The sequence below is a fragment of the Mya arenaria genome, chromosome 12 (assembly GCF_026914265.1).
Source record: "Mya arenaria isolate MELC-2E11 chromosome 12, ASM2691426v1".
Taxonomy (NCBI): Eukaryota; Metazoa; Mollusca; class Bivalvia; order Myida; family Myidae; genus Mya; species Mya arenaria.
In genome coordinates, this window is record NC_069133.1 from 61,041,386 (window position 1) to 61,063,069 (window position 21,684).

The 21,684-nt window shown below is 35.5% G+C and overlaps 1 protein-coding gene across 2 annotated transcripts; it reads right to left on the reverse strand.

Annotated features, from left to right (window-relative positions):
- Positions 1 to 628: 628 nt before the first annotated feature.
- On the reverse strand, positions 629 to 20,422 carry LOC128211164 (WD repeat-containing protein 11-like). Of its 2 annotated transcripts, none has more exons than XM_052915621.1 (29): positions 20,153 to 20,422; positions 15,904 to 15,973; positions 15,589 to 15,630; positions 14,193 to 14,358; positions 13,750 to 13,923; positions 13,353 to 13,460; positions 12,961 to 13,087; positions 11,880 to 12,054; positions 11,321 to 11,417; positions 10,817 to 11,010; positions 10,217 to 10,436; positions 9,673 to 9,870; positions 9,423 to 9,495; positions 9,086 to 9,197; positions 8,704 to 8,815; positions 7,939 to 8,039; positions 7,453 to 7,565; positions 6,619 to 6,748; positions 6,358 to 6,523; positions 5,984 to 6,055; positions 5,645 to 5,762; positions 5,400 to 5,465; positions 5,078 to 5,117; positions 4,169 to 4,396; positions 3,609 to 3,775; positions 3,210 to 3,304; positions 2,384 to 2,556; positions 2,022 to 2,166; positions 629 to 1,377 (listed from the first exon to the last, which is right to left on the reverse strand). In XM_052915621.1, exons 1-29 carry the CDS (start codon positions 20,215 to 20,217, stop codon positions 1,256 to 1,258), a joined length of 3,669 nt encoding a protein of 1,222 aa, XP_052771581.1. In that variant the 5' UTR covers positions 20,218 to 20,422; the 3' UTR covers positions 629 to 1,255. The 2 variants fall into 2 exon arrangements, with proteins under 2 accessions (XP_052771581.1, XP_052771580.1); XM_052915620.1 differs by having other exon boundaries at positions 630 to 1,377; positions 5,033 to 5,117.
- Positions 20,423 to 21,684: the final 1,262 nt, after the last annotated feature.

Below are 21,684 nucleotides of genomic sequence, written 5' to 3' on the forward strand. Positions count from 1 at the left end.
CTAATTCTTCCTTAACAAAGGGAATCTGAAATGTCAGTTCCGGCAGACATTTGACTCGTCCCTTTTTACTTTCAAAATCCAATGTAAAGCTAAATTGGCCGAGTAGTTTCATGGGGTATTTTATGATTAACTATCCCTTAATTAATGTAAGAAGTTATTTATTCAGCACAATTTAGGGAACGCAAGAGTGGACCTAATATGTATATAATGTTTTCTTGATTTTTGATATTCGATGTGTAAAAGATAACTACCATAAAATTTGAAATGTGATACATGTAGGCAATTTTGTATATGTTATGGTATAACGGTGTACAATTAATTCAAAAGTTTCTGCTATCAATTGCAATGTTTAAAGAATATATAGTGAATGTGTGTATATATATATATATATATATATATGTTATTTAAAAACAAAAAGAGACCTTGTGTATTTTCGTGTTGTCTTTTTTCATTAGAAAACAGGGGTCGAAACTTAAGACTTCAGTTCTGCTTGTATTCATTAATTGCATTGGTACGTTTACAAAGTAAACAATGTCTTTTCTAACACTCGGACATCAAATGTTCGTGTTCCTTTCTTTTTCATTTATCTTACATCACTTCAACAATAACCTGAATTGTATATCGACTTCAAATCGACACGATGCATCAATTTATTAAAATTAATTTATTTTAAATGCAATACAATGAAATATTTATTAAGAGAATAATTTATTTTAAATGCAATACAATGAAATATTTATTAGTTGCTGACGGGCAAAGTATTCCGCAACCTTGGCTTAGCAGTTGTAAAAATGATCTTCCAATTGATCGGCTATAGGCTCCAATGGATTTCATGTAATATTTTTATATTATAACGAAGAGATTAACATATACATATATGTTCAGAATTTGAAGAAGGACGCACATCATACGCATAAAGATGAAGGTGAAAATTCAATCATCTGTATTTAAGGGGCGCTATCGATATGTTGTGTATTCTAAGGAGCGTGCACCAAAAGGTAACTTTACTTTTTGTTATTTTAAATGATATAGCACCAACGGATTAATTGTTTTTATTTGTTCTTGTTCTGAGAAGCTGGAACCAATTCATCTGTACTAAGTTTGACAAGCGCCAACTTATAGATACACCTTATCCGTATAACGGTTTGTCTTTTGAGAAGCGCGTACTATTTTTATATATCTTCATTCTCTCAATATTATTATATCATTAATACGCTGATTCGTGGTTTAAAACGCCCACGGAAACAGCTATTATTTATTCGTTCTGTGTGTCTCGGAAGTGAACACCACTTTCTCCAGCAAGGTCACAGTATTGGTTCACAGCCGAAGTGTAGTTAGTCACACTCAACAGTTTTGCAAATTCCAGGTATATCCGCTCTGCAAGCAAAGTGTAAACAACTTTAGGATCTGTGTTGAACTTCATGATAACAAACAGTCTCAAGTCTGACTTCAGACTTAAGACAAACTTTCTTTTCCGAGTATGAGTTTAGACTCGGCCATGCGGATTGTTTTGGGCCAGGTATGCAACGTGATTTAAACTTTATAAATAAGTATTCCTATTTCCAAGTTTGTATGAAACTATTAATATGTGCAAGCTTTTGTCTGTCCCTTTTTTAAACATTCAAATGCGTGTTTATGCCCATATGCCAAATAAACCAGTAGATTATAATATTGTACACATATGGAAAATGGGGCATTTAAACAACTGTCCTTTTTAACCGTTGTTTAAGATGATAACCATCATTTGTCAGGCGTAAAAACGTGTTTACAATGGTTGATAAAACACATTTTGTGATGGACTCTTTTCTGAGACCACAAGAGTGTCTATTTGCGTCATCAAAACTTCGTTAATAATAACAAAATGTACCGTCCTCTTTTAACAGAAAATATTATTTTAAATGTTTAACAGTAAATAAAGAATTGATGAATATGGCCTTTTTGTAGGGCTTTTGCGATTGAATTTTAATTAATAGATTTTATGAAATAAATGTGAAAGATGAAAAAATGCACATTGTTCATACCTGTGCTCTTCGTTCTGGTTAAAACACCACGTTCTACACAGCTGGCGAGAAACAGGGCAGCTGTGTCAAAGTGACGTTGGGCACAAAGCATTCGTAACACCATTACATACTGCTGTGCAGATAACATAACTAAAATTGCTTTCGACTGAAACGTAAAACATGAAACAGTTTATTCTTGCGCAGTAATACAGTATTATGATTACTTAATGAAACTGAAATGTAATTAGCAATGAGGCTAATAGATGTTGTCTTTTTAAAGACAAATTTATTAAAAAACGGCCCCGAAGAAAAATGATTCAGAGACATAAAATATAGTTACTTCATTACTACTCATAACTGAGTTTTGAAAGAAAAAAGGCTACCTTCCTGTCTGAATTCCAGAGATATTCGGCCCACTTGCATACGACTTGTAGACATTCGCCTTGGCTTAGGCTCGCTTTTGCCAGCCACAAAGCCTCGCGCCATCTCCCGTAGGAAATGAGATATTTGCAGGCGTCCAATCGTCGGTTTATCAAACACAACAGCTCGACTCCGTCTGTTACCGAGAGAAAAAGTAGTCTGTCTATTGTAAAAAGACACTTTAGCGTTTCAGATTCTAAAGATTGTCAGAAGAAATATAGGTCTCTTCAATTATTGATTCAGTCGACTGCCTTTTTGCACTTAATTTGACGCTTCATTAGTTGGTTGAAGCGACGTTAAACCAACGATCATTCAATGCTTCAAAACATTGAAATAAAGCTATTTGCAGAGAGTAGTTAGAATACAATGGACTCTACAGGTACAGTCCAAGTTGCTATTTTTAAATATGGCCCTGTTTAGAATCACAACGTATCAACCCCAACAAACTCTAAACAAGAGACACATAATGTCGGAATGCTTTTTACAATAAACTGTCTGTTTCGGCTGAAAAGGAATGCGCTGTTGGTGAAGTAGTGAACTTGGACATGCAAACAAAGTTCATTTAATCGGACTGGATGTCTGCTCCACAAATACATGGCGCATCTCTGATTTCGTTCTATACAAACAAAGTAAAATTCACCCAGTTAACAAAATAGAACAGGCTAATAAAAGCTAAATGTAATGTTTTTAACATTTAAAACAATGTTCGGTTATTTGTGATGTCCGGTGACCTCGCTTGGCTCTCGTTGAGGCGAAATTTATGATCCCTATCGGCGTTCAATTGCTTACCCGAGATAAATCCAGCAACAATAAGATGTGTTGCGGCCAGTTTCATTGTACTCAGGTATGTACTAGTCTGGTTGACACTAGAAGCTAGGCAGGCCCTGTAACGAACCAAAATAGTGAGAAAACATGTGTGGCATCAGATCAGTTCATATGAAAGAATGTGAGAATGCAATGAAACCTACAGTGGCCATAATGGTACATTTATGATAAATGTTTAATACCAAACGTTCGAAAAAATATACCATAAAGCAACGCGTTTGATTGTTTATTTATGACTATAAGCAACGATGCTAAGTTAAAACATATTTCAAACATGAATGCTTTCCTAGAGTCAGATTACAAACAGCGGTGATAATAAGTTTGTAACCGCAATCACTAATGACTTCATACAACGAAGCTTACTTAAGACAATCTGTCTTGAACTGCGACTGTTCCAAGTCTGTTTCCATGAGAACAGAAACCGCCATGTCTATTTTGTTCAACATAATCCACCGTTGACTGCAAAGCTCTTTAACGCGCATATCTATCCGATGTTTGTTCAACAAGTACAGTTTTTGGCTCTCATATACCTATATTTAAACAAAACAACAATAAAATCAATTTCAACTACAGGGACATGATAATGCGTTGTTTATATTTCTGAAATGCAAAACATGCTTGCATTTGTAGTAATAGACTTTAATTGTTTTGGAATATTTATTCTCATTTAACTCATGACAACATTTGAGATTCATTTAAAGTATTTTTTTCTTTTTTGGTAATACACAGGTCACATATATATACATATATATACATATGTATATATATATATATACATATATGTGTGTGTGTGTATGTGTGTGTGCGTGCGTGCGTGCGTGTGTGTGTATGTGCGTGTGTGTGTGTTTGTGAGTGACATGTTTAAGATAAGTCAAACTTTTCATACGTCGAAATAATACTGATTTTCTGCACTATATACTTACCTTGAAATCCTCACTCATCATCATGTCGCCGAAACACGAAACAAGACTAGGGTCTGTATCAAACCGATTCGACAAAGTTATATCCATTTCATTGTCAGTTTGACTGTCTTCAACATCCGTATCCGTCGTCCCTTCAGCGCTATCGAAGTCTATCAGTTTCGGCTCTGCTTTCTCAGTTGCTAATGAAGATATAATACTCGGTATGTCAATGTCTTTCGAAATGTCTTCCTGGAAATGGACACGTTGAAAATGTAATCTTTATGTGCATATAGTACTTTCATTCCGATATGCTTTAAGCTACAAGTTCGCGTTCTTGAAATTGAATGAAGTTTGTGACAAACTACAACATGAGTTTGTCATGTGACCAGAAGTTACCAAAGAAGTGTATCACCAAGGAAACGCGCATGCACACAATAATCAAACGGGTGTATGTGGTGGTGCGGGTCTTTAGCGAGAAAAGTCAAAAGGTCAACCCGTATACATAAGTAGTTAATACTTATCAATAATGATAGCAACGGATTTCTAAGACCCAAAATAAATTAATACGATGGCGATGTTACACATTCTATTTCAAGTGATAGGAGGAAATTACAAAACAGTAGTTTTGTCCAAAGAAAATGAACACATGTATGAGTAACTATGTTTCCACAAATGGTGTATAATGTGCATACTTGGTTGGAGATAAGGGACATGCGTAAATAATGTGTTGTACTTGTGTGCAGGGTTTTTAGATGTATGAACATATTCAATAATGGTAAGGATAATTATAGTGCGAGTGATGATTTAGGAAAATGCCGTGGAAACCGGTTTTGCATATATTGGTTGTTTGGTTAAGTTTTAGGTTATTTGATTTCCATGTTTTACCAAAACTGATGTATCACGTTTCCCATTTTGACAAGAGTACTTCACCTGCTGCCAAAAATTGACATCGTGTTCATCGCCAAACATTCTAGAATGTATACAGATATTATGATCACGTGCGTCTTAAAATACCGTTTTTAGAAAGCCATATATGGATATGATATCGAAACGAATGAAAGTTATTCGTAGTAAACATTCAAATATGGTAAAGTCGAGTATATTTAGCTTAACCTAACCATTTACTAATTAATGCTTGATGGTTTTGTTTTATAAAGTTATAAGTTATACTTTTTTAAGTTATATGCATCTTATTTATCGATATTTGTTATATGTCCTAGCTGTTCTTTATAAAGGTGTTTCAAACCATTACCTTGCAACCATTAAACATCTTTCACTTATGTTCGTGTTTTTGTCCTGAATAAAGTGAACAACATTTCTGAAACAAATGTATGTCACCACGATGATATTGTGAGACGTTACAAACTATTACAAATTCAAAGAAATCTTACAAGAAATTACAATTTGACACAGAATGCAACATTGAGTTGTGTGATTAAATGATACTTTAATGGTCAACAGCTAACTACAGTGTTTTGTCTTAAATAATCATCTAACCTCTCGAGTTGGTCAATTAATTTGGTGACCTCGATGTTATACGGTTTTATGTTGGTCTGTAAACTGTATTTCAAGAGTGTTGTCATCTTTGGCTCAAGAAAAGCTGGGCTAAAACTCCCTGTTATTTCACATAAAACAAATAATAATCAAAGTATTCTTAGCGAATGAAAACAAATAGTAATGTTAAGTTCTAGCAACACATGCATTGCTCACAAACACGCCCTGCTGGGAGCACTGACCCGGTTGACACCCACAGCAGTGATATGCGTCGGCAGTGCGAAATGAAAAATGAGAACTGCAATGCGGTATGTGCAAAGTAATGACGACTATAACACTTACCATTGAGTTGCCACTTTGAAACAGAAGAAACGCTGTTTTTCATAGAACCCTCTCTTACGTGAACAAAGTCATCTGAAACATGCTTTTAAAGTGTTAAATATGGTATAATACTAACACATGTATTACATTTTCAAAAATATGTTAGCCACAGAAGCATGTGTCCATTTGTCAAATTCAGATTTTACGACGGCGCAAATCTTGATTTTAATTCAATGACGCACTTATTTTACACCGCGAACTGAAAATTGTTACGAACTCACGTTAGAAGAGTCGATTGCTTGTATAATAAATGAAAGTATGCTTAATGTAAGTATGGCAAAGTATTTCTATTGTGTGTGGTACCAATGTTATTAAAACAGCACACAAAGGCAAACCTATTTCTGCATTGGTTGATGTTACTGGGGATATTGGAGTTTTACAACAAATGTCGACAACATGGATGCACCCGTCCTCTGTTGCTATGGCAACACTAGTTTCCCCGCACCATGTAAGGTCAACCATTTCAGAACCTAATGTTGGGCTCGTTGCTAACAGGTCAGCCTTAAATATAAAAGTTTACTATAAAATTTTGTTTATACAATACCATATTACGGTTATTGCGGCTAACAAAAACGTTCTTACCATTTTGAACTTACCGAATAGGTTTCAGGGTGAAGAATATACACGAATACACAGTCCGAGTACTGTACGAAAAACTGCATGTTTATTTTCCCTGGTGCAAATTGAATGCTTCGGATCTCGAACCCTCGCTTATCGACAATCTTTCTAGAATTGAAAAAAGTTTTAAAATGATCATGTCGTTTGTAGGCTGTACACTACCAACCACGCGTGATTTGCAAAAAAAAATGAGGTATTAACGCAGCGGGAGACATTGTGTCATCACGGGAAATCGCGGCGATATGCGGGAGCCAACGCGGTGGTGCAGTTTTACATAACGGATCGAGTTTGTACGAGTTGAATAAAATTGTCTAGAATTATATGCATAGGACGGGAACAAAAAGATCGCCTTCAGAAATTGACAGCTACCTTAATTAACCTTAATTAAACTTCGCATCGACGCGTATCGCGGTGGCTCTCGTCTAAGAAATAGAACACAAAAAAAAAAAAAAAAAACATCACAAACCTGAAACATGGAACAACAGCACAAAACTCCACAAACATAAACCATGAATAATCCATGAACTTTTGGCGTTTTAAATCAAAATATATAATTTAGCAATAAGTTGAATTTATTTTTGCAATTAAAATAATTATGTGAATTTCTAGTCATCGGCCAAGGGTACTAATAAAACGCTCAATAATGAAAGGAATTTAAGTAAGTACAAGTTATGACGTTGGTACATGTATCCATAATGCTTAAACGATATGGTATACACGTATGTCATCTAGAATATAAAGATCAATAGAAATTACTTATACCTTTTCCAAACAAAATATTAAACTTGTAACGTATTCCAGTCAACACCTACCTTGCATGATGGCGTCCTTCCTTGGCGTTATTTAAATACACATTTCCAGCTCGATCTCCTATCAAAAGATAATGTGTCTGCCAACGCATGGTCACTATTTCTGTTTTGGGTGCCTATTCAGAAATAACGTATGTATGATCATAAGCATTCTGAAAACATTGAATGAAACTAAATTATAGTTGCTCTGTACTTCTTATACAGTACTGGTAAATTATTTTATGGCGTTTTATTAGATCAAGAGTATCGTATGATTCTAGTAACTTAATTGAACAATAGGTATTATTCGACAACTACTCAAGCAGAGTTATTGCATTTGAAACACATTTGTGTACATATATGCGTTGTACCAAAATAGGAATTTTAAACTAAGTTTTACGATAATATGTTAAACCATTGTAGAATAATTGCACACTGGCATTTTTACAATCCGTCGAAGAAAAAAACGTCAATACTAGTTAGAGTTAGATAGATAATAAAGGTGAATACAAAGATCCCAAAGAGGTTCTCGTTTGTTAACACAGTTGGTTCAGTTATAACGCCGTCACAAACTGTGAGTCTTGTTACAGCATTGTTGTCTATCAGCTGACCTTCATCCAAAAAAAGTGGGAAAAAAAAGATATAGTTGTGGACAATTACAATGACATGTGTGCAATCAATTGAGTTTAAATTGATTTTACTAATCTATATGAGGGTTCGTTTGTTTAAGAATTACATTTCTTGTTTACCTGACTGAATGATAATGTTAACAAGTTTGGCATATGTGAACATTTAACGTTAAAACATAAAGTTAAAGATGCACTATTACTCCCAAATAAGATTTACCACAATCAATAATGTTTTGTTTTTTTAATATTCCAAAAAAGGATTGATAAATGTCTTAAACAATGGTTCTTATGCAGGATACCAAGTTTAATTTGATTAAAAATGAGCATAAAACACGGTATTTCTACCTTAAGAGACTATAATAGACCACAGTAAATGTTTACGCATCCAATCATTTAATATTTTTGCGCTTTCTGCTATTAAGTACACGGTTACAATCTCGTTATCAGTAAGTAATATGTTCCATAAAAACATTATTTAGTAAGTAGTTAAAGGTTTATCAGTCAAAAATTGATGTTTGTTTTACATGTTTATGCATTGATTTTGAATAAGAGTGTCACTTTAATGAAAACAAATACCCATAGAGTACACAAACTCTAACTCAAACTCTAATTACACGTGTATTATTTAGTAACATTTAACCATTACCCGTCACAAAAAACTGTTCCAAACTTTCTCTTTTCACCATTTTTCGGAGCCGGCCATTGTTGTCTGGTCGTTCCATTCGTGTGCTCTTCCATGTGACAACGTTATACCAACTCTGTAAATATTCGCCAAGACCTTACATGTGATCCTTTAGCTCTAAGAACATAGATTAAGCAGCCTTGATTTGGATCATTAATATCTATATTCAATATAGGTATAAAAGATGCTACCAATTCATTAAGATTTTTTTACTTTATAATGTTACATCAGTGAGGAAATAAGTCCTGTTAAGAAAAACGGTTAAACTCAGACACGGGTATATCACGATCGTATTAAGTATAAGAGTGATTAAGTTATCATAATAAATAAAAGAACTCCCACATACTGCAAACGTTGGTCTGATGAATTCTGGCGTCAAAATTTCTCTGAGCAACTGCCTCGAATTGATATTCCATAGCTCCATTTCTTTTTCTTTGTAAATCATAACGCAGTATGTCCTGAACAACGGCATAATAATTTAATCTACCTCTAGAATTAGTGTTCCAATATGTGTTGTTCGCACTAATTATTATTTCTAACTTTTGCTAAATACCTTGCTTATTAAAAGTGTGGTTTGCACCATATATCATCCTATTTTCCTTTTTTAAGAGATATAGTGACCTTGTCGTTCATAAATGACATACACAAAATGTAGCTTGCTTAATGAATGTATTTTTATTTACCTAGAAGGTGAGAGTGTAACCTGGAGCAACTGTCCCTTTGCCTCAGATCTGTCCACAATACTAGTGGTCTGACCTTTACAGAAGCAACAAAAACAATGGTTGGTCTAATTATCGTATATAAATGTGTATAAATAAGGCATACATTATCATATTCCCTAGGCCGAGATACTGATAAGAATTACTTCCTTTCATAATCATGTTCTTCAAAATTGCAATAATATTGAATTTCATATATATATATACATTCTACCTGACTTAATGTTCAAATCCACCATTTCGGATTGAATGGTTCTGTTTCCATACGAAGGCGGGTCCGGATATGAATGAACCAGAAGGTGTGTCGTATTAACCCAAACGATACCCCGTACAGGTGATGTGAACAGCTTTACCTCGGTCTCTACCTGACCACTGTACAGGTCAACTAGTTGGACAGATCCATGTTCGGAGCCTGAAGTGGGATTAATTGTACGCAATTGTGCCGTAAGTAATTGTTGCAATATGCGAGTATGATATTTATTTCATATCATACCGTATTGTGGACAACGATGCGTTTTTAGATTTAACAAAAGCTAAAGTTTTATTAACTCGAGGGGTGAAAGCGAAAAAGTTTTATCTTCTTCTTCAATTAATGCCATTTAAAACCTTTTCGCATTCATCCCTCGACTGATGTACTCAGTCATAAATACGTTTCTGCATTCAACTTGAAACAATGATTCGGATACAGGAAACGTAATATTGTAACATTCGATCATGTTAATTAAGTACGAATTAAGTTTAAATCTCAAATCGTTTACCGACAGCGACACACTTCCCAACACCATGGTTATCATTTACAGATGGGGCCATTTCCAAGACTGTCACAGGGGATGCTATCCCTGATATGAGGCCTGCTGTCACCATTCGAAGAGTTATCTTTTCCCGACTTCTCAAAGCATCATTCACTAATGTCACAATCTTCTTTCCGCAAGTAGAATCTGCTAACGTCAGGGCGGGTTTCCTTTGCGTCAAACAAGGCTAAAAAATGTTCAATTGTGATATCATTCTACAAACTGTTCATTTAATATTATTTGCAATAACGAAGATGCAACAAATGTGCTACGGTATGGCAATTTAAAACAAAACATACAATTCCTAAAAGAATGTTCCAAAAATTCCATTTTCTAAAAAACGGTAAAATGACTAATTAATAAATGTTTCTGTATCTAAATAATTTACGAATGGAACATACTAACTCGTTCATCAACATATAGAAATAAACATGCATTTTAACACACTTTCATTACTTATGTTCGTATTAATAAAGCAGAGTCAATGGTTTTAAAGGCATATTTAAAACTACTCGGTATTAAGCGTTTCATATGTAATTCAGAAATTGACAGATTTGTAATAATTACCCCATGGCTTGAATACTCCGACGTAAGTATGTCAATGAAGATTATTCTGCTGTCACTTAGTACCAGGGCAACCTGCTTTTCCGTAAACGGATGGTAGACAAAGTTGTACACCTTACAGTGCCTCAACAGACGCAAGGAATCGGAGTGACATTTCACATCGTAACTAAAGTCGATCATTTCATCTTCCCGGTTTTCTGTAAGTTAATATAATCTCTTAATATCACATTATATCTTCGAATTTCTATTTATGTTTTAAGTTGCCGTAACCGAAGACATTTTGGTTTGCTTCCGACTTGTTCCTGTCATTTAGTTCATTACGATTGTGACTGATTAAGGTTATTAATTATCTGTTTTAATCCCAGTATTTGCATTGAAAACATTGACACATATTTAGACATCATTTTGTCGTATTTTATCAGAAATAAAGTTCTTGCTTTATGAAGTAAGAATTAACATTATGATAACAGTTCTTTAACCAGTTGCGTGTATTGAATATGCGTTTACCTCCTTGAAACTTGTTGGACTGTTTCCTTACTCTAACTGAAGCACTTCCGTTTTCGTGAAGACAGAAAAACATATCAACATTCCTACATGGTAGACACTGAAAACAGAAATAAACATATGCCAGGACTGACCAGTCAGTGAAGTAAACATGTGCACGACTGACCAGTCAGTGAAGTGAACATATGTCATGACTAACCACTTAGGGAAGTTCATTTCTCACGACTGACCAGTCTTGAAAGTAGACATATGCGACGATTGTCCTGTCACGGAAGTAAACATTCCACAACTGACCAAACAGAGAAGTAAACATGCCACGACTGGGCAGTCAGGGAAGTAAACATATGCCACGACTGACCAGTCAGGGAAGTAAACATATACCACGACTGACCAGACAGGGAAGTAATCATATGCCATGAATGACCAGTTAGGGAATTTAACAAATGCTACCACTGACAAGTCAGGGTTAGGTTACTCGATTTAGTGGGAACAAAAATAACCAAACACTAAATTTACATTTCCGTTCTAAATATGTATTTACTGCTCAATGTATCCATGTTACCTTAACAAAGCTTGGCGATGACTTGTCAAGCCTTAGGGCATGAACCGCTAAATCCACTTCAACGTCAATGATCTGAATTTCCGTTGGAAATACCAAGAATACCATGTTTTGGTGTGCCGGACTGAAAACTGCCTGTATACAGCTCGTTGTGCATTCTGTGTCATCGGTCGTGCCGCTGCAACGGTTAATTATTAAAAGTGAATCTGCTTTTGAACCAGTACGAAAACCCAAATCGACATGTATTTCGATCTGAAAATTCTTCACTTTCAGATCGAAGCACCAATAAGGCTATTTGTAGGCGGGATTAAACACTGCTTGTATATACCTTATCGTGCAGTCTGTGTCATCGGCCATGCTGCTACCATTTATAGTACAATAAACAAAATTAATATCAATCACTTGAGCTTCAATTTGAAATACAAAGAATAAAGTATATGGTGTGCGGGAGTAATCACTTTCTTTCTGCAGCTCGTCTTGCCACTTGCGTCATCGACAAAACTACTGCAACGGTTAATAACAATACATGAGTGTTATATCGTATACAGTATGACAACCTCAATCAACATCGGATAATTGAGCTTCAGTTGACAACATCAATTCAACCATGATCAGTCGGGATTGAATGCCTTATACAACTCGTTTTGTCTTCGTTGCCATCGAGCATGCCGCTTCAACCACTTAAATTGAAGCTGAAAACACTTTTAATTTAAAAATGTTATTAGATATTAATAACTATGTTCTTAAATGGATGTAAATATCTGTAAGCTAATCTAACTTGATGAATAATTGAAATATAATTCAAATACATTATAATTATAAGTCACAAATGAATTAGAATTTGATTGATGACAGATACATATTAGTTCCTGAATAGGGTTTCTACTATTCATAATTGCTTTTAAAAGCCATTTTATTTTTTCCTGCCTCAGTTAAGCAGATAAGTTAAATAAGCCAATAATTGCTCATTAATCGAAATGTTATTCCACACACATTTATTAGTAATTATGATACGAATATATATTCATAATAATTTTCTCAGCAGTATAGTAGTTATTTGATAGTAACCGGTTTAGAGTTTTACCGTCGTTTTGAGCTATCCTGAGTGGTAAGAATATTCGTTGCTAGGGAAGCCATCTTGGATAGAGAGCTTGAATTTCTCGTTAAGGATTTTTCAGAGGCAACACTTCCATTTGAAAATCTTCTTTGACCTGTAAATGTCAATTTTATTGAATTTTAAGTGCGAAGTCTTTAATGTGTATAGTTTATGGCAAATAACTAAAATATCGCAGTTGAAAATAGTATAGGACGGTCCTGAATTCCTATGAAACATAACGACGTTATTCATTATGTTCACTTTTAAAAGTGGCATAACGATCTCCAAATGAAATATACTTTGTATGATCATTTTAGCTTACAGTGAAACTTTCAATACAGGGGTCTCGATGATATTGTTCGAACGTATAACGTCAATACCAGTTTGTTTAGGACTTGGGTCTGAAAACTGCACAGTTCGTAAGGAAGATGGCTCCTTCGTTACTGTCACATCAGTAGCAACTACCAAATGAGGATGTTCACTTAAACCTGAAAAAGGAATAAAACAAAAGTATAGTCAAGGTACATTGCAGAACTATGAAGTATATACAAATTAAACTGATAATTATTTCGCAGTGTACACATACATACAGACACTAGCTTTCAAAAATGGCTTTTCAGAAAATGTGCAAATATCAATTTCATCTCTCGGTGAGTTTACCTACATTTCATTTTTAACAAATATGTAACAGGAGAAAGACACTTTATGTTTAAAGCTATGCAGAATCAAGGAATGGCAAATACCCAGTGCTGAACAGTTGCTCGTCAATTAACTTACAAATAAGTCTCTGAATATCGAACGGGTCAAGGGTCATCGACAGCAGATTCTCTCCAAACGATTTTCTCCACAACCTCACTCCAGTGAACCCGTCCCAAAGCTCCAGCAAGTCAGGATGTCGTAATACAACAACCAGGTCATGTGACGTCGCGTGGCCACGCAGCCATTGGATATCTTTAAATAATATCGTGATAAATTGCAACGCAGCAAAACCATGGTCCAAAATCAAGATGTAAGCAATTTATGAAAACACAACGACATTGAGTGTTTATGTGTCACAAGATAACGTGTTTAAGAGTAGTTAACAAATTCTGTAATGTGTAGCTGCTATATAAACTTACCTAATTTGCTTTGTAGTTTTCTGTTACTCCATTTTTTTTATAACGATATTGTTTATAACAGCACTATCGATCGAAACATATGAAACAATAACTAAAACAAACCTATAACCGCTTTCGTTGCTGATGCATCCGATAGCTCAGTTCTGACTTGCCCGCTGACTACATCCCATATGACCACATCTCCACTCGTATCAGCACAGGCAAGGTAAAGATTGTAGGTGCTTCCCGTTGCAAACGCATGATGATAGTCTTCGCCTGACCAACGCACCTAGAGAAATAGGGGCAAGTGAGGCAATATGTTTGAGTATTTCTCGAAAATGAGTGGCAGCATTTGATTTGACCATAAATGTGATCATACTTTAAATAGTATTATTTCTCCGTCTTCCGATATTATTAAACGCGTTTTTTTTTTGTTCTTGTAATTTTCAAAAGCTACACTAAGAACATCATTGTATGTTCAAATGTGTGAACACGCATAATTACAGAGAATTGAGTGTTTTCATTAAGCATTAATCTGGCTCAAACTATAACACACATATATATATATATATAGGCAAATAATTAAGTACCAATCTTGAAAACACTATTCTGCTAATTCAATGATACCATGAAGCTCAGTAGTCAAATAATAAATGTAAAGCCCAGTATTAAAGCATTCGAACATAGTTCACGATCAGAGGCAAACAGTTAGGGCTTGTGCGACACTGGACGAGAAACGCAAAAGTACAAACAGTTGTTACGCATTATAAAAGCTTAAAGAGTAAATGAGGGGTGCTAAAACTGACATTCATCAATCACGGCGGATAATCCACGTGGATTCCCCGCCGTGTCAATGACAATGTGTTTAAGCGATCATTTCATTTTAATTATCTTACAAATTATCTTACCATGATGCACATGATGCCAGCTTCACCCTAGTTCCAACAATGTTTTAAACCACGTATGTGTGGAAAGAGATATTCCTGATAGGTCATATACTGTATAAAACTGTACAAACTTCGCAAAGGTTTAGTAAGGAATACTTGTACTGAATGCGTTCATTTCCTCTTGTCACGTTAATGCTAATTGCAATAAAACTATCGTCAATGATGTGACCTTATTTTAAATAACAGCTATGCATATTTCTACCACGCAAAGAAAAAAAATCATTTACAATTGGCCTATATCTGTGTTTAAAGACGAAAACAATATAATTATATAATGTTCATTATCGGTTATATATATTTCCTAGGAGTTCATTATTCCATATTCTTAAGGTAATAATGAATACATAAACAGGTTATCACCCGAGTTATATCTGGGGTTATTTCATATTTCCTTGTAGAATGGACAATAGTGTGTACTACTGAGCCATATATGTTTCCGATGCTATCACAAATAAGTCAATATACTCGTATGAATACTTTTACTTTCGTTAAATTGTTGCATGGAATTCGTTCTCTGCAAAGTATTCAAATAACCATATACTATGAGTTAACTTGATTGCTGAAGCACCCACCACATTGATGAAGCCTTTCTGTGGCCCGACCGTTTGAATAATCTGGAATATAAAGGTGACATTCGGAACATATAATTTATAAAGTTAATATAATCAAATAAAAATATATTTCAGTAATTGGTTACGGCGTAAGTAATGATAGATGTTGATAATGAAAGACGTTATTTATTTAGAACGAATGTGTAAATTCTTTTGAAACAATTACTACATGTAATGGAACGTTACGTTATCAATCACAATTACAATTCGTATTGTTATGGTCAATTAGAGCATTCTTTATCATAAAACGGTTTAAGGGAAATACACTTGACATACCTGTAAAGTTTTGGGGTCGATAATAACGGCATATGTTTTGCATCCGTATGCAAGAAAACCCTGGCATCCCCTTCAAATTAAATTAATTAATAATGTAATATTCATTAATCAATGTGTTATTTTACAGCAGTTAAGTTGTCCGTCTTTTTGTGATGAAAATCCACATGCAACAAATATCAATAGATGTTTGAACTGTTTTCAACTTTATCGAGTTAATTATAACTGCATTATTAGTCTCTTAATACTTAATACTGAATGAATCTTTATTAGTCAGCTTTTACCATTTGACCATGTGACAAGTCAGCATTAACCATTTATCCATGTGACTACTCAGCATTAGCCATCCAACCATATGACATGTACGCATTAGCCATTTAACCATATGACCAGCCGACATTAACCATTTAATCGAGCGACTAGTCAACATTGACCATTTAATCATGTGACTAGTCAGCATTAACAATTTCACCACGTGACTAGTCAGTATTAGCAATTTAACCATGTGACTAGTCAGCATTAACCATTTAACCATGTGACAACTTAGCATTAACAATTTAACTATGTGAATATTCAGCATTAGCCATCTAACCATATGACACATACGCATTAGCCTTTTAACCATGTGACTAGTCAGCATTAACCATTTATCCATGTGACTTCTCCAAATAAGCCAAGTTACATATGACGCATTAGCCGTTTAACCATGTGACTACTCAGAATTAGCCATTTAACCATATGTTAAGTTAGCATTAACCATTTAGCCATGTGACTAGTCAGCATTAACAATTTAACCATGTGACTAATCAACATTAACCATTTAACCATGTGACTAATCAGCGTTAACAATTTAACCAAGTGACTAGTCAGCATTACCCATCTAGCCAAGTAAACTAGTCAGCATTACCCATCTAACCAAGTCAGCATTACCCATCTAACCAAGTGACAAGTCAGCATTACCCATCTAACCAAGTGACAAGTCAGCATTACCCATCTAACCAAGTGACTAGTCAGCATTACCCATCTAACCAAGTGACTAGTAAGCATTACCCATCTAACCAAGTGACTAGTCAGCTTTACACATTTAACCAAGTGACTAGTCAGCATTAACCATCTAACCAAGTGACTAGTCACCATTACCCATCTAACCATGTGACTAGTCAGCATTAACCATCTAACCAAGTGACAAGTCAGCATTACCCATCTAACCATGTGACTAGTCAGCATTTACCATCTAACCAAGTGACTAGTCAGCATTACCCATCTAACCAAGTGACTAGTCAGCATTACCCATCTAACCATGTGACTAGTCAGCATTACCCATCTAACCAAGTGACAATTCAGCATTAACCTTCTAACCAAGTGACTAGTCAGCATTAACCATCTAACCAAGTGACTAGTCAGCATTACCCATCTAACCAAGTGACTAGTCAGCATTACCCATCTAACCAAGTGACTAGTCAGCTTTACACATTTAACCAAGTGACTAGTCAGCATTAACTATCTAACCAAGTGACTAGTCAGCATTACCCATCTAACCAAGTGACTAGTCAGCATTACCCATCTAACCAAGTGACTAGTCAGCTTTACCCATATAACCAAGTGACTAGTCAGCATTACCCATCTAACCAAGTGACAAGTCAGCATTACCCATCTAACCAAGTGACTAGTCAGCTTTACCCATCTAACCAAGTGACTAGTCAGCATTAACCATCTAACCAAGTGACAAGTCAGCATTACCCATCTAACCAAGTGACTAGTCAGCATTACCCATCTAACCAAGTGACTAGTCAGCATTACCCATCTAACCATGTGACTAGTCAGCATTACCCATCTAACCAAGTGACTAGTCAGCATTAACTATCTAACCAAGTGACTAGTCAGCATTACCCATCTAACCAAGTGACTAGTCAGCATTACCCATCTAACCAAGTGACTAGTCAGTTTTACCCATCTAACCAAGTGACTAGACAGCATTACCCATCTTACCAAGTGACAAGTCAGCATTACCCATCTAACCAAGTGACTAGTCAGCATTACCCATCTAACCAAGTGACTAGTCAGCATTAACCATCTAACCAAGTGACTAGTCAGCATTAACCATCTAACCAAGTGACTAGTCAGCATTAACCATCTAACCAAGTGACTAGTCAGCATTAACCATCTAACCAAGTGACTAGTTAGCTTTACCCATCTAACCAAGTGACTAGTCAGCATTTACCATCTAGCCAAGTGACAAGTCAGCATTACCCATCTAACCAAGTGACTAGTCAGCATTACCCATCTAACCAAGTCACTTGTCAGCATTACCCATCTAACCAAGTGGCTAGTCAGTTTTACCCATCTAACCAAGTGACTGGTCAGCATTACCCATCTAACCAAGTGACTAGTCAGCATTACCCATCTAACCAAGTGACTAGTCAGCATTACCCATCTAACCAAGTGACTAGTCAGCTTTACCCATCTAACCAAGTGACTAGTCAGCATTAACTATCTAACCAAGTGACTAGTCAGCATTACCCATCTAACCAAGTGACAAGTCAGCATTACCCATCTAACCAAGTGACTAGTCAGCATTACCCATCTAACCAAGTGACTAGTCAGCATTACCCATCTAACCAAGTGACAAGTCAGCATTACCCATCTAACCAAGTGACTAGTCAGCATTACCCATCTAACCAAGTGACAAGTCAGCATTACCCATCTAACCAAGTGACTAGTCAGCTTTACCCATCTAACCAAGTGACTAGTCAGCATTAACCATGTAACCAAGTGACAAGTCAGCATAACCCATCTAACCAAGTGACTAGTCAGCATTACCCATCTAACCAAGTGACTAGTCAGCATTACCCATCTAACCATGTGACTAGTCAGCATTACCCATCTAACCAAGTGACTAGTCAGCATTAACTATCTAACCAAGTGACTAGTCAGCATTACCCATCTAACCAAGTGACTAGTCAGCATTACCCATCTAACCAAGTGACTAGTCAGCTTTACCCATCTAACCAAGTGACTAGTCAGCATTACCCATCTAACCAAGTGACTAGTCAGCATTACCCATCTAACCAAGTGACTAGTCAGCTTTACCCATCTAACCAAGTGACTAGTCAGCATTAACCATCTAACCAAGTGACAAGTCAGCATTACCCATCTAACCAAGTGACTAGTCAGCATTACCCATCTAACCATGTGACTAGTCAGCATTAACCATGTAACCAAGTGACTAGTCAGCATTACCCATTTTACCATGTGAATAGTCAACATTACCCATTTTACACTGTGACTAATCAGCATTACCCATTTTACCATGTGACTAGTAAGCATTTCCCATTTTACCATGTGACTAGTCAGCATTACTCATTTTACCACGTGACTAATCAGCATTACCCATTTTACCATGTGACTAGTCAGCATTACCATTTTACCATGTGACTAGTCCGCATTACCCATTTTACCATGTGACTACTCAGCATTACCCATTTTACCATGTGAATAGTCAGCATTAACAATTTACCCATGTGACTAGTCAACATTAACAATTTAAAAATGTGAATATTCAGCATTAGCCATCTAATCATATGACACGTACTCATTAGCCATTAACCTTGGTCTACTTAGAATTAGCCATTTAACCATGTCCGCATGAACCATTTATCAATGTGAATTCTCTAAACTAGCCAACTTACATATGACGCATTAGCCCTTTAACCATGTGACTACTCAGAATTAGCCATTTAACTATGTGACTACTCAGAATTAGCCATTTAACCATGTGACTACTCAGAATTAGCCATTTAACCATGTGACTACTCAGAATTAGCCATTTTACCATGTGTTTAGTCAGCATTAACCATTTAGCCAAGTGACTATGCAGCATTAGCAATTTAACCATGTGACTAATAAACATTATCCATTTCACCATTTGACTAGTCAGCATTAACAATTTAACCATGTGACTAGTCAGCATTAACAATCTTAACATGAGATAAGTTAGCATTAAACATTTAAACATTTTCCAATACCAGGAGCTAGGTTATCGATTTGATTCTTTTAAACAACAAACAAATATTACTGAGTAATAAGGTCAGTAAGCGTGAAGATTTCGCATTTTTTAACAGTCGCGACTGTTATCAATAACAAAACAATAACGTATAGTCAGTAGCCAACTAAAAATCATTAAATAACAAGGAGCCATATCGCTTACCTTATGACCTAAGAAATAAGAAAACCTTTCTCGATTAACACTCACCAGTCGCACGCCCCTTTATTGTCGATAAGCAGGTTACCAGTTAGAGTCTTTGGCGATGGATTCATACTGTCGCAGTCTGGTTGAGTATATTTACACTTTAACAACAAACACGCCCACCACCTCAATGTAATTATTAAATAGTATCCACCATTCCAATTGCATGCTAATATATACTACATTGCTATGCTCATTAAATATCAAATGCAAGCAAGAGCCCTGGTATTTCCATGTATTGAACTGAATTAGTAGTTATTTATATTACTGTGTCTATGTTAGCTATAACATAATCAACAATCATACAACGAGTTTCACCATACCATAACGTTGATATTTTATCTCGTTTGCTTCATTATCAGCCGTATAGGATAGTTTTCGGGATGCTGTAAGATTGGTTTTATCTTAACCTAATGCATGAGTACTAATCAAAAGCAAACACACGTATCAATTTAACTTGTTTCTCTGATAACGATACGTTTACTGATATGCTTATATGGGTCGGTATTTTGACTATTTATTGATAAAACTAAGAACAAATATAGCCATTAATGGTTATACAATACAAAAAAGAAACTTTTAACACTGGAAACAGCAGTCTCGGATTATTTGAAATTATTTATTGTCAGTTATTAAAAAGCAAAATTATCAGCGCCCTAAAGCATCAACAAGAGGCTTTCTTTGTATTAATACTGTCATCGCTACTGAGCATCAACAAGTGGTATTCTTTGTATTAATACTGTCAGCGCCCCAGAACGTCAACAATCGTTTGTTTTGTTTTTTGTCTAAATAATGTCAGCGCCCCAGAGCATCAACAAGCATGTACGAACTATACGGTAAAAAACTACATTGTTACCAAGCAATACAGTACACGGATTACAGTATGGACGAACTATATAGTGGGCAGATAACACTGTTAACAAACTATATAGTCGACGGATTACACTGTGTACAAACTATATCGTAGACAAACTACACTGTAAACAAACCATACAGTAGACGGATTACACTGAACTATATAGTAGATAAACTACACTGTTGACGAACTATAAAGTAGACGCTCTACACTGTTGAAGAACTACACTGTTGACTAACTTCAATGTGGACCAACTATACTGTGGAAGAACTATATAGTGGACAAATCACACCCAAGACGAACAGCAATATGAACTGGAGGATTGGGAGGTGTTTATGGTATCACAACAAGGCCCTTAAATGAAACAAGCTGAGTTAAAGATCGAAAATCGGTATGCAAAAACTTATTTGAATCAACATTATGGTGGCATCTATTTATAATTGAGTAATGTAGTGATGTAGCGAACTCTGTCGCAAGTATAAAGTCCGCTGTCGTAAACTAAGTCGCAAGAAAGCAGATTAAAATTGCAGGGTTATTGGTGTGGATATTTTTTCTCACGTAAGAATATGTTTGGTTTCTCTATATATTTCTATTTAATACCAATGTATTTAAGGTAATGTTAAGACTTGAAGTATTGAGTTCCTTTTGTATCCAATTCCATTTTTGTTCGAGTTTATTCTAA